This window comes from Nipponia nippon, unplaced genomic scaffold (assembly GCF_047370975.1).
Source record: "Nipponia nippon isolate SJK-2023a ecotype South Korea unplaced genomic scaffold, ASM4737097v1 scaffold_7, whole genome shotgun sequence".
Taxonomy (NCBI): domain Eukaryota; kingdom Metazoa; phylum Chordata; class Aves; order Pelecaniformes; family Threskiornithidae; genus Nipponia; species Nipponia nippon.
Window position 1 is genome coordinate 4,575,422 of NW_028262391.1, and position 14,328 is coordinate 4,589,749.

General features: G+C 47.5%; 1 protein-coding gene and 1 long non-coding RNA gene across 2 annotated transcripts in view; one reads left to right on the forward strand and one right to left on the reverse strand.

Moving 5' to 3' along the window:
- The window catches only part of SLC7A14 (solute carrier family 7 member 14), a 33,037-nt gene that overhangs the window by 2,710 nt on the left and 15,999 nt on the right, over nucleotides 1-14,328 (forward strand). Inside the window, exon 2 of the mRNA XM_087740210.1 lies at nucleotides 10,531-10,928. Coding sequence (XP_087596336.1) covers nucleotides 10,625-10,928 — 304 coding nt within the window. The 5' untranslated portion in view covers nucleotides 10,531-10,624. The remainder of the gene's footprint in view (nucleotides 1-10,530; nucleotides 10,929-14,328) is intronic.
- On the reverse strand, nucleotides 6,500-13,750 carry LOC148050767 (uncharacterized). Its single transcript, XR_015700637.1, has 3 exons — nucleotides 13,624-13,750; nucleotides 8,874-8,928; nucleotides 6,500-6,813 (listed from the first exon to the last, which is right to left on the reverse strand). It is a non-coding gene; the product is annotated as an uncharacterized LOC148050767 (long non-coding RNA).

Here is a 14,328-nt window from a genome sequence, read left to right on the forward strand (position 1 = left end):
GATCATATGAAAATGATGAAAATTCATTCTTTATGAAACTTCAGAGTCTCATATGGGATCGTATCAGGAAGGATTCCAGCCCAAAGTATTTTAAAGGATATATTTATAGGCTGACTTGACACTACTTGCTTCTTGAGCACAAGGCAGTCTGTTTTCTCAGTTCTGAAATCACACACATATAATAAGATTTCATCCATCTTCCCTTGAAGGCAACAGGAGTTTTTCTAGAAAATTCAATGAGAACAGGATAACCTCTTGATGGCTGAATTAATGGTTTTCCTGTGAAGCCCTGCAACATTCAAGCAAACAGGATAGCAAGAACTTACACAAGCATAAATACAATCCTAGGCTCTTCATGAAAAAAAAAAAAAAGACGGTAACAGAGTAGTCTGTAACAGAACATACTTAGTCCCTCAGACTTCTTAGCCCCCAAATAATCATAATTTTGCTTTCAGAGCACCTGAGCTATTAAGATCACCATAATGTAAATGTTTAAGCAACATGTTGTTGTTTGGATTATTAAGACATTTTAAAAATAAGAATGTAAGAATGTAAAAAAGAATCAAATGCTTCTTCATCCATGTGTGGCAGTGAGATCCCTATGTCACACAAAAAACCATTAGCGGGTGGGTAGCATTTGTGTACTTCACATTGATTAAAGAATTTTTTTTTTAAAAAATCAGTCCCAGATTGGCGCGCTCTATAAAATATAAAGCCATGGCTGGGCCTGAACTTGTCATTCTTGTGAGAGACAGTGGATCTAGGGATGCAAACGGATCCAGAGTCAAGAAATATAGTAGGTATTTTTAAGCTGCTTCCTATGGATATGAAAACCTGGCCAGAGTCTCACCTTGGTCCAGGGTGAGTCTGCTGGCTCCCATGGTGTAAATGGGAGCAGACTCTAACTTAGATCCACGAGCCACAGAGATTCCTAAAACATTTTTTGTTTACTAGTGATGAGATGTAGCTAAGCTGTGGTTGTCAGCTGGAAACTGCCTTCTAGTACTGCGCAATTTTTCTCTTGTATGTCTTTCCTTGGCTCATGGAATAGCAGCCCTGTGTCTAGACTATGCAGTCATCGGCATGGGGCTGGGAGCTCCAGCTAGCGTTGATGCTCCCACCACAGCCCATCCCTTTCTGTCACCAGGCTGGAACATCCCTAGGAGAAAACTATTTTTTCCCCGCAATAAAACTGTCAGAGTGAAGCCCAGGCACTTATGAAACAAAAACCAGCGAGGTGGAGCCGTGCAGCACGTGACTCTATTGTTTCTGTTCCTCTGCATGGTGACTGTATCAATAATTTACTGAAATACATGATACCATAAATTAAATCTACCTGGCAGGTGAAGAGCAGAAGAGCTTTTGCGGCGCAGGTTTTTCAAGCACCACGTCCTGATTCTGAGAGGACAGAGTTACAGGATCAAGTGGTTTGCTGCCTGTAGGGAAATGGGTTACTGCTGTCACGCCACAAGTGTCGAAACATCTATAAAGCCAAATGTGTGGGTTTGAGGGCAGCCCCTCTCAGCAGCCACTGACTCTTGCTTGTTGGTCATCATGACCTAAGTTGGTAGCTTTGTCCGCTCCTCCTGCAGGCCCTCAGCTCCCTGAGCGCAGGCTGGGTCTTACTCAATGAAGTTTTTTTTAAACCTGAGGATGGAGACACCCCCTTGTGCTGAGACACCGCTTGCCCATCTAGGCACGTTCCATCCACAGCAGCACAATTAAAACTTAGCTTTAAATGTGTGGTTGAGCATCATTGAACCAGGTCTTAATGATGGATCTGTTGAGTCGTACTAAATGAGCAGATGCTCCGTGGTGCTCAGCAATGCCAGGGTGGCCTCCAGGTAGGATTTGGATGCCCTAGTCTGGTAGTGAAGGAAATGTATGCTTCTCCTGCCTGTCCTTCATCCTTGGCTGGAAACAGGCAGAAAGCATTGGCGGCAGGTCTCGTGCCACTCCAGCCCCGCAGCGAGGCCCTCGGGAAGCATCTGGGTATGTCAGTGCCTTGTCTAAGACACCTGGGCAACAGCAGGTGTGTTCCACTCATTAACCGGCTGTGGAAGCAACAGGGACCAGGAGATGTGCAATTAATAACTAGGGTCACCAGCTCTGCACAAAGTAAATTAAGACAGAAAGAAGGAATATGTCAAGTTCCTTTGGCTGAAAGCTCCGACACAAACAAGAACGAAAGCAATAATATTTCAGCAACTCTAATCTCTGTTCTTAATTGCATGTGAGCACACCAGTCGAGTTACACTTTCCAGGCAGGGCAGCTCACCATGGGGAGACTCTGCTTACTGTAGCTGGGAGACAACATGTGTTGCTTCAGTGAAAGAGATTGGGTTTTGGGGTCTCACTGGTAAGGGAGGCTAAGAGCAAGAATGCAGCTAGGTACCAGGGCTTCAATGCAAGCAAATTTTAAGCTCAAGGTAATCGTGTTGGCTCATGCTGATTCCCTTGCTACACAAGGACATCTCCAGGCAGCGCGTGCACATCACTCAGGAATATTATAATACCCTAATTTTTATTCTATTAGCATTTTTAAGAACATATAATTCTTCATGTAATTCAGCTTCACTAGTACCATCCTAGATGCTGATTTAATCTTACATGTGCATTCGTAACTCACTTACTGGGAAATGTCAAAAAGCCCTCATGCTACAACACCAGGTATTACTCACGCTACGCACCGCTTAGGTGTTGCAGTGCATTTGCCTGGCTGATGATGATAAATGACTAAACACAGAAACTCTATTCTAAATCATCTTCTTTGATCAACTTGTGCTCACATTACTCATATAATCGGTTGTGTTGAAATGCAGGAGGATTACTCATCTAAGGCAAGGATTTTTTGTCCCAGTGAATAAGCAGCCAAACGTAATAAAAGCAGCAGGACCTGCTATTCACTTCCTTGGAAGTGCGTTGAATCTACCTCACACTTCTGTTGAGGAATTTAGTGACACAGGCTACAACCAGCCAAATCACCCCGCAGCTCCAGGCTCCCTTTTTCATATGCAAAAAACCCCCATTGATTTGCATATACTACTATTGCTTCTTCTGGAGCCTTTAGTAGGCTCGGGATTGAAGAATGTGTCTTTCCAGCTTCTTCTGAGGAAAGTATTTCTTTGAGAACCTCTCCTGCATTAATTAGCTGATAGCCAAAATCATGGAAACGGGGCAGCGAGGCATAATCAATTACACTTGTATAACCGCTGATGGAACACGATAACTAATTAACGAGACTGTGCGCACATACAAAAGAGAAACGCATTTGAAAACCAGCAAGAGCTGAACTGTGTTTGTAAGCCCAATGTGTTTACAGCGTACAAGACCAGTTCAGACTCTTACTAAAATATTACAGAAAGCCAGAAAGACTGCTGGTAAGCGAGAGTCAGTGTTGAGAGGAAAAAAACTATTTCTTAGTGGGGAATAAAGGAATCTATAAACCCAGCAATCTTCAAAATAAAAATAGAGGCTTAAAAATAGTGAGTTTTCATGCCCTGTGTTTGATATGCAGGTCATTTTTTTTCTGGTTTGCATGACAAAGCCAAAGTGTTAAATCCATACTTTACTGAAAAATTTAATTTGTGATTTTGCCACTGAAATTCAGAACGCTACCCAGAAATGAAATAAGTTGTCATAATGATGCATCAGCCCGAGTCTCACAACAGTAAAAATCCATTTTGTTTAGAGAGCTTCACACATTAATAAATAACCCAGTCTGTGAATTATGTCAAATGAAAAAAGCTCTCATGGCTGGCCTGGAGCAAACCGTAATGACTTTCATTCTGCAGTGTAAAAGTATGGATCCACAGAGGAAAGAAAAAGAAAGCACAGCGCGGTAATTACAGAGATTTCCTCCTGCATGTTGTTAGAGCAAAGACAGTTTTCAAATGAGTATAATTCTAGAAGAGACTGTATGGTAATCTGGGTCTAAACATTTCAGTGATACAAAGGCAGCCCTTGTCCACTCCGACAGTGAGATTCGTTACAGAAAACGTGTATCTCATCAAAGCAGTAATTACTGAAAGTAGAACCCATTACCCCAAAAATAGGAAAAAGCCCAGAGCTGCAAACGCAAGGCAACCACTCTGCTGATGCCAACAGCAATCATACAGCTAGAACAATATCTACCTAGCGTTGCAAACAGGCCACTCGCTGTCATCTGGAGAAGATACCATACTAGCAGGGAGATGCCTTTGTCCCCTTGCAACAGCTCAGAGTGTGGAGCTGCTGCTGTCAAAACCAGAGGGAAGGTTGCAGAAATACATGCCAGCACCTGAGATGAATCTCGGTTCCTGGGCACTCAGCTCGCAGCATTTTAAATGCCTGGATTTCAGAGGTCAGCACATTAGTCCTTGAAACAGTCTGAGCACCCAGACCTGTGAGCACAGCTTCCTTTAGGAGTTTCATTTGTTCGATCATGCCATGGCTCGTGACTGCAAAAGGATGGGGGAGGCTGTATCTGATAGCCATGAGCACTGGTATAAATGTCTGCACTTCAAATGCAAAGTCACGCGGCTGCCACAAATGAGTGCTTAAAGGTGCATAGAGCCACAAGGGTCCTTCTGCAGGTGACCATGGGCTGGTACAAAAGCAATATTGTTTTCAAGGTACAGCTAGGGGAATGTTAATAGTTTTTAGCATGGTTTCTCTTCTGCTTCCTTAGAAAACCCAACTGAATTAACCACTCATGCACTTCTGTAAGGTAGCTACTTTCTCCGTTTTACTGACGGAGGAACAAATTTACTAATTTCATGTGGTTTCATCACAGGGAACCTGTCAGAGCAGTTCCAAGAAGCTCCTGGTTCCCCATCTCCTGCTCAGCTCACCCATCTATTGATTTGTCATTTCCCTGCATTAGCAGGGATCATTACGTTTTTTAAGGCTTTTACTTTGCCATCTCAAGACAACAATGACAAACTAGACCTTTTTGAAAATGTGCAAATTGATTATACCTCTTTCTCCGTAATTCTCTCTCTTTTCTTTTTTTCCTGGTGATTAAATAGCTTATTTGCAAACACAAATGGAGCACTTCATGCATATTGCATTACTTACAGCTCAGCACTCACAGACTGTTGTATCTGTCATAAGTACCCTGCACTTAGTCCTACACCACTCTTCACCATGAGGAATCATTGGTACCCATACCAAAAGGGCAGAAAACAAGGCGAAAAACAAAATGCCAGGCATAGGACTGCCTTCTACTGGCACAAGGGAGAAGAACGGCAGAAAACCTGGTGTCCTGGGGAGGTGGATTTACTGTCCATGGGGAGGAGATGCACTTGCAGGGATGCCCATGAGCATCTTGGGAAGGGCAAATGGTGCATTTGGGTTTCCATCCCCTGCAGGCTATAAGAGCTATAGGTTCTACCTCCAAATGCATCCAGCCTCTAGGAAGGAGGAAAACACCGATCCCTCCAGCCCCAGAGCTGTTTCTCACTAGCCTGATGCTCCAGAGGATCCCAAGGGACCCTGACAGCCGGGACCAACTGCTTGCGAGGTTGGCGTGTAATTAACCCTGGCAAAGTTTAGAACAACCCAATATCAAGGGATCTTATGGCCTTCACTGTGACCAGCTCCAATTTCACCTCTGAATATGTTACCTCAGCTCCCACCTATTCCTCATCCAGGCAGGAAGATGAGCACTCAGCCACCTAAACCATTTCATTGCTCGCCTTCATGGACACGGTGCCCAAAGATCGGTGCTCAAATACTGAATTAGACATTTGGCTTAGGAATTGGGACCCACCAGCTGCAAGACAGAAAGGAGATTTGACATCTCTCCCCTCATCTTTCCCTCCGCCTTTTCCCCAGTTCTTCAGGCAGCCCAGTCTCTCCCCAGAGATGACGAGGGTAAACCAGCACACCGTATCGCCCCTCTGAAGGCTGGAGAGGGGCAAAAAGGGTAACCTCTATGTACATGCTAATTATTTTACTGGATTACATGTCTATGCTCTTTAGACTCTTTCTTGCACTAGAGACTAGAATACAAAGTTTAAGGACTCCTGGGGGCTGGCTCTGGATGTGTGGCACCCTTGCCTTATGTCTTTGGTCAAGTTAAATATTTCCTCTTTTATTTTGTTTGTCAAAAGAAGATAATGATGCTTAGCCATTTTACAGCAGTGCCAACATTGGTAAAGCGCTTAAAGTAACAGAGTTGGAAGTAACACAGAAAAGTGCTGTTCAACCCCTCTGCTTCCATTTTGCTATGAAGACACACAGAAAAAAAAAATCCCTGAACTGATTTTTTTGGTGATGCAACACAGAAAGTTGGTCTTAAGCCTGAAACATATCACTAGTTTAATTCAGCGAGAATTTTAGTTTAAATTAACAACAGCTCCACTTGAATTACTCAAGTAGAGGTAAAACTGGAAAGATTAAAAATAAAAGAGCCCCAAATTAACAGCAAAGCCACTAAGCCAGATTGCTGAAGCTGGACCCATGTGAGCGGCGCCGGGACCAGCAGGGACCAGCCCTCGCTGTCGGCTCCGTGCCTGGCTTCTAAATCCCTCTAAGGAGGGCTGCTGATGGAGGCAGAGCCAGCCTTTACAGTGGCAGCCCAGCTGGGGATCAACAATGTAAAAACAAGCACACAAAACTCCAAATCAAATTGCATTCGCAATGAAAACATTAACGTGACGAGCAGCCCCGGCAGAAGGCATCCCTCTGGTTGGCGGCCGCCGGAGCTGCTGCCTGACTCCCGCCGCGCTGCATCACGCTGCTGACGTCATTCCTCTGCCTGCTGGAAGAGCTGTAATGAAATTCTGTGTCTTGTGTCTCTTCATATGAGTCCGCCTTACCGTTACCGAGCTAGTAATTAAAAGAAAAAGGAGAGGAGGAGCAGGGAAGTCAGGCTAACTCATTTCTTCCTCTTTCTCCTGTCTTTCGTCTGGGATCACAGCGGGTTTGCTGCCAGGAGCCGTTTCTAGCATCCCCTTGAGCTGCCGCTCGCATCCTCTTGAGCCCTTTGGGGCTGAAGCCTAGCGCCGCGTGCAGCCCCTAGGCACAGCGGGCAGGGGGTCTGAGGGCTGTTGCTCCTGCACTGTACACATCTGTATTACTGTTTCTGAGGTCCACAGCAGGCACCGCCTCAGGGTTTGATGGGAACCTGCTTCAGTCCTGCGTTTCTGGGGCACATCTCCCCTGGGCAGGGAGGAAGGGGCTTTCCCCATAAAAACCTCTGCAGCAAGCTGGGTGCTGCTGTCCCCTGGTCCAGGGCCATCCTGACCCAGGTGCTGCCAGGGCATCAGCAAGTTTTCCTCTATAATAATTACTTCTGTGAGCCATGAAAACCAGAAGAAATCCAAGCTTTTCATCTTACTGCGTGCCCCTGCCTGGCTTTCTATCAATGCACCAACAGGAGCTCTCTGTTTTCATTTATCATCGTCAGTGTTCTGTTTCTTGTTGCATTGCCAGCATTTTTTAGTAGAGGTCTTTGCTTAAGGATACCTCTATAGACTTCTGGATGGAGGGGAGACATTAACAGAAAAATCAAATAAGCCATCCCAGAGCACAGACGAGGTATGGGGCAGCTTGTTTGGAGAAGATGGAGCTGTGGGGGGTGACCAGGATGGGCGATGCCGGGGGCTGCAGGGCGCCGCGCTGCGTCTCACCAGCACGGGGCAGCCAGCAGAAAGCAGCTTTACATCAGGAATCATTCAGCACCAAACCAGACACTAAGAAAGATCCATGCCTGTAAATACCTAGGCCTCTCCTCTCGACTTGATTGCTGTTTTAGTTAATTTACCCTAATGAAAAAGAGTGTTTCGGTACAAACAGCGGTTGCTAACAAGCGTGTGGTGGCAGCAGCAAGTGCCAGCCGGTGAAGCGGCAGCCGGGGGAAACCAGCCCAGACTGCCTGATGATGGAGAGACACACAGCTCCGAAACCTGGCTGCAGCTCCCCGAGTCCGGCTTGCCCTCTCCGAGCCACAGCTCCCTTGAGCTTCCTGGGTTTACAATGAAGAGAGCAGATCAAAACCACAAGTAAAAGCTCTCCTTCCCTCTCACTTTGTGCTTCTAGCTAGCCAAGGTTAGTGGAGCAGAGCAGAAATGAACCATCTCTGCTCCATGCAAATGGTTGCCATCCATGAGATATTTTTTATGGCTCTAAGTGGAGTGAAAGGATGTTTTCCAAGCTACAGAGCAGCAATATGCTGATCTCGCTTCAACATCTGGAACAGTTTTGAATGATTGCTTTAATTTAATATAGTGGCAATTATAGAGTTATTTTGTTTCAGATGTTTTGGAGGTTTTTTTTTCCCTTGGTGACTCAGGAGGGGTTGCATGAATCCCAGGACTACGCTGGGCTGCCCCATGGCAATGGGCAGCCACGCAGGAGTACCCGGCCCCAGCCTGGCACCGGGCAGCTGGAACAGCTCCACAGCCTAAATCTGGGCACGTCACAGATCCACCAGCCAGTTCCTCCTTTAAATTTAAACCATTTAAAATATTTAAGTTTTTCATTATTTTAGCAGTTAAAATTATTCCTGGACAAGACTGCCGTGTCTTCCTTTGAGGTTCTTTGCAAAAAGTGAGAAAGTCATTTTTGTACCCTGATGTGCCTTGAAAGTGAACTGGGCTGTCTGAATCAGTCATGCTCAAGTCTCCAGTTTGGGAGATGCGCTGATTTTGCCGGTGTGGATGTGGATCCCTCCAGCGAGACCTGAGCATATGCCACCCTTCCCAAACCCTTCATCGGCCACCCATGGACACCACAGACAAGATGATGAAAAACTGCTGGTCTCAAACAACATCAGTCCCAACCCCCTTAAAACACAGGGCAGCTCTGCCCATGCTAAAAGCACAAAGCTGGTGATGGGACCAAGGACCAGCCCACAGCCTCAGCATCTCCAGCCCACGCCATCCTACCTCTTCTGGTAGTCCAGCGGCTCCTCTGTGATAAGCACGGCCTTCACAAAAGCATCTAGAAATGGTATAAAGAAAGAAACACAAATTAGCTCTTTCTGGTGTTCATCTCTTCCCATAGTCAACCACCCAACTTTTATTTGTCCAGTCTCAGCTTCCAGCCATTGATTCTCATTATGCTTTTCCTTACAAGAGTTAAGAGCTGACTCTTCAGTATCTATTATTTTCACCTTGCAACGGGTTTTTGCCGTGAGTAAACCAAGGATGGGCTCACTTGGGAAAGATATTTTCTTACAGTACAAACTACATGAGAAAATTCCTCAGAGATAAGGGCGTCTAACAGTTCAAAAACCAGATGGATCTTCTGCCCAGCTTCTTGGCTAGTTTAAATCAATTTGGTGCAAACCTAAGCATAGCAACCTCAGTCTTTCAAACTCAACTAGGAGCATCCATGAAGTCCCAGTAAGGAAAACAATTAAATAAAGGATAGGAAGTGGTTGGGTGAAGTGCAGCAAGACCTCTTTGCCAGCCTGTGCTTCAGAGATGCTGTGCTTTGGATAAAAGGAGGATGAATTTTGGGTGGTGATTGCTTTGGTTAGAGAAGTTATTTCCTCCATGGCCAAAACACAGCCCGGGCAAAGCAGAGCCACCCTGGAGGCACCAGCACATGGGCACGCTGCCCCGAGGGCTGCTCTGCCTTGTCCCAACTGGCGCAGACCCACTGAGCTCTGGCTCAGCTGCCCCCTTCCAACACAAACCTTCAGTTAAACCAGAAAGTAAAGCCTAACCTGAGATCCATGCCATGCCGCAAACCAGCTGACTCCTCAAGCAACCCAAAAGCCAAACCCATTTTTTATTCTCAACCCAAAGATGCACATTTGCTCAAGAGCAGTGACAATTTTTCCTTATTGTTATTCTTAGCTAGAACATCCAGCCTTTCAGCTTGTGGTTGCTCGAGGTAAAAAAATCAGGACAATTTGAACTGTGATCAACCAAAACATGAAATGAATGCTGTGTTTTATTTAATAAACTCCAGCAACACAAGGCTGCCTGGTAGACACAATGTAATTTGTTCTGTATGTAAAGATGGAAAAATAATTGTTTTGTCTTCAAGGCAATTAAAAAAAAAAAAAAATGATTTCTGTATTAACAGGAAGAAAGCTGCCAGGCTAAAATTCATATTTAATAAACTATTTTTTCCGTTCCCTTATATTAGCATTCAGAGAGTGTCAATTCTTGTTATTTTCCTCAAAGTCAAGAAGTCATTGAGTGTCTCAAGGAAGTCATTACTGCAGTCACCTCACGGTTATACATAGCCATCATCACTTTTGGTAGCAATTAAACCACGTAATAGGCACTTGGGGGGGCATCATGTTCCTGCTGCTTATGGGGCTGTATTAATAACTAGGGCTAAAACCACACAGGCAAACATAAAGGGGAGCAGAGCATCTCTGTTGTACAAAACAACTGGCATGGAGAAAGGAGATTTCTCTGGAGCAGCAGCATTGGTGAAAGCAAAGCTCCCCTCGGCCCCCAGGGCTCTCCCAGCACCGGAGCCCAGCCAGAAACCAGCTTGAGAGCACCTTTCAGTTCCTCCGTGTGGAGCACATCCCTCTTCCTTTGCTATTTCAGTTTAAAAGTGTGTTCTTCTCTCTTGCAGCTGGGCCACCAGTGCAGGAGAGATGCAGCCGCAGCCCTGAGCGGGTGCTGTCAAAACCGCCCGTGACCCACCTCCGCCGAGCCCAGCAGCAGCCATGAGCGGCTTCTTCTCACGCCTGGACCCACGGCGGGTGCCATGGGGGGCGGCGGGCCACGCCCTGCGTGCCCGTGTCCTGCGCACAAAGCCCGTGGAGTCGATGCTGGAGGGCACGGGGACCACCACTGCCCAGGGTGCCAGGCTGGCCAAGGTCCTCACCACCCTCGACCTCATCTCCCTCGGTGTCGGGAGCTGCGTGGGCACCGGCATGTACGTGGTGTCCGGCCTGGTGGCCAAAGAGATGGCGGGGCCTGGGGTCATTGTTTCCTTCATCATCGCTGCCGTCGCCTCCATCTTGTCAGGTGAGTCGTGTGGGTGGGTTTTTGAGTAATGTGCCATCTCATGCATCCTCTGGCTCCATTCATGGGTAGATGCCTGGCAGGACCCATGCTCAGCAGCACAAGCTACGAGGAGGCAGCAACTTCCCCATAAACTAAAAAACCTTTTCACACTGGGCTTACCCAGCTCATGGGGCGCGCTGTCTCTCGTTGCCCAAATATCAGACCAAACCTTGTACTGCGAGCCAGCAGCCCAAGCATAATTGCCCCGATGAGCTGCTGATGGCTTCCCCAGGGATGGAGCCTGTGGTCAATACATTTTGAAACATTTGAGAGTTTTGCAGTGCGTGTCCCAGGCAGAGAGTGCGGCCAAGCCACAGCATTGGAGCAAGAGCACAACGTGGCTTGTGGGAAACCCTGTTTCAACAGGAAGGATATCGGTGGCTTGGGTAGCACCAGGGCCAGCTTCTTTTGTTTTGGACATTGCTAAGAGTTAAAAAGCTCCTCAATTAGTTCTGGAGTTGATTTTATTGGCTCCTATTAACGCAAGATCACTCTTTGAGTTTCCAAACAAAAAACCCAACAAACAAATGTGCAGAGAGAGAGGAATTATGTATTTTAGTGGAAAGCCAACGAATACCCTCTCCTCCGTAGGAACCCAGCTGAGCATATGGCTCGAGCTGCGGTTTCCACATGAAGCCAGTACTGCTGGCATTTGTCCTTTCCAGATCAGTGCTAACACGATGATGTGATGTTCCTGCTCTCCCGGCTCAGAGGACTTTGCATGCTGTGTCAGTCTGGTATCCAGCTTTTATCCGCCGGTTGGATAAGGAAACTTGAGTAAATGGCAAAGGGCTTTGATAGAAGACAGGAACAGCAAACACAGCAAAATGACACGGCTCAGCTTTTCAAGTCTCTGCATTTTTGTAGAGGGAGGTGGAAGCACATCATGCTCTTTCTGTGGAGGTTGCAGTGCAGCTCCATGGAGATCCCACCAAAGTCTGTGTGAGTTTGAACCCCCTGCAGCCCTGAGGCACAACCCTGGCACAGGACGGGGACGAGTGCCACGCTCTCCCCAAAGCCATGCCAGGGAAAGACCCCAGCGATGCTGGCTGGGGACCACCACACTGACAGTCCTGCCTCCCCACTCCCCAGTTAGACCTCAGGGACAAGGCAGCTCAGACACATTTACCACTGGTTCAGTCCAGAACAAGAGCTGAGAGCACGCGATGAGATCCGATGCTCATTTGAGATCCCAACACAACAAATGAACCAAACCGCCCATTTTTTAACTGAAGCAGTAGATAGCATCAGTGTCTTTATCCTTTCCCACTGCCCACTTTCTCTCTCCTCTGGGAGGGTTTCTCTGGCCACGATGCAGACCAAAAGCAAACAGAGCATGGGTGGGTGTCATCTGAAAAAAAAAAAAAAAAAAAGAAAAAGAAAACCACATTGTCCTCCAAAAGGGGCTTTTTCAGCCCAGATGCGAGCCCTGCCCCGCAGCGGGGAGCTCCTCCTGCCTTCGCCCACAGGAGCCCACATCGCTTCCCACTCAGCTTTCATCTCCACTTGCTTTTGTAGCCCTGGGAAAGCGTTTTGCGAAGGATGCAGTGTTTTGATAGTCTCCTTGGCCGCTTCCTCACTTCATGGCTGACGCTGCTGTTGTTTGTAACACCAACACATTTTTGGCAAGTAAAACCGAGCAAGGGTTCAGGAGCTGGATGGGCTATCGGGCTCACAGGGGACGCAATTTCAGCTCTCACATCACGGTCAGTCCTGGTGTAGTGGGCACTGAGCTCAGGCAGGTGTGCACTGACAGATTTTAAGGAGTTTCTCACAGTTTTAGGGCCAGACAGGACCTGTAGATCACCTGCTTTCCCTTGATGTATTGAAGATCACAGAGTCAGATCCCACTGCCTGCAAAGTGAGCCCAGGAGGGTTTTGGCTAAAAAAGCCCCTTCCAGAAAGCCATTTGGCTCCCCTGGGCGACAGCTGTGGGGAAACCCCACCGGGAAGGTCCCACTGGTGGGAAATCCGTAAATCCCTCCATGCTGTTTAGCCTGGTTTCAGATAGGGATTTTTCCAATTTCATCTACCCGACAAATTCTGGTTATGCCTTTCCCTAGGTTTAAGCAACACGTGCCCCATCAGGGTACTTACAGATGTAGTATCATTGATTAAACTGATAAATTAAATCAGTCTCTCTCATTCTCTCACTGGAAGGTCTTTATTCAGCTCTCAAACAGAAACGTTTGCCCATCTTCCCTCCACAAAGCCTCTAGCGCAGGGGACACCGCAGGCTCCCTCCATCAGCTGCAGCCTCCGGGATTCCCCACTCTCACCCCCATCTCTAACCAAAACCCCTTCTTGGCAAAAATCAGCAGTTTGCACCTTACCCAGCCCCATTACCCTCTCCACAGCCTTTTTCACCAGCCATTGCTTGTCCCTTTAGTTGTCTCCTTTCCTAAAGTAATACAACCTTGTTGATCGCATTTTGCCAACTCCTTAATGTGAGCTCAGGCACGCGTCAGGTCCTCCCCCGTGATGGTTACTGGGGTGGGATAGTTTTCTGTGCCACACAACCCCGCAGGCTTCAGTGCCAGGCTGTGCAAGAAAAGAAACTCTCCCTCACAGGAGCTTCTCTGCAACCCCAGCAACCCTTGATGGGGATTTCAAGCACCAAGCCACACCGTTTTGGAGCACATTGCCATGCTCTTACCTGGTAGCCATGCAGGACCAAGCTCAGCGACAGCCAGGGCGCACAACGGAGCAGGGGAGAGCTGAGCATGTGCCTCAGGTGCTGCTGGGCTGCAGGACAAGGGCTGGGGTGAGGGGCTCCAGCTGCAGCTGATCATGAGCTGCTTGGGCAGTGCTGGAGAAATGGGAGTCCTTTTTCTAAGGAAGTTTTCTTTAGGGAGCTGCCATTTATATATCTGCATACAGTGATCGTGAAACACAATGGACAGGCTCAGCAGCTTGCTGAAAATAGGATTTTGCCCTATACCTGCCTTGGTAAATTGGCTGCTCTTGTTTAACAAAGGATGATCCCTCTGGATTTCTTGCATGGTAGCATGAATTAATTGGTGTTACCTCTAGCACTGCTGAAAGGCCTCTCCCCAAAGGCTTGTTTCACCTGAAACATCACTCCCGTTGTGCCAGTGCCCCATGGGATGTCTCGTGGTCCCTCTGTGTCCTCCTGCAGGCAGCTGAAGGAGGATCAGCATCCACACCACAGCCACCACCGCCCCGGCACACTGAAAGCGAGGCGGCAGCCAAGAGGGTGCACTGAGCTGTGGCGCTTGCACCAGCCCCTTGTACCACCAGTTGTGCTGCCCAGCGGCAGCTGCAGCACTGGAGTTTGAGGTTGAAGCCAGCGGGGACTTCATGGTCCCTCCTCCTGCCCCACTGAGGCACCGCTCACCAG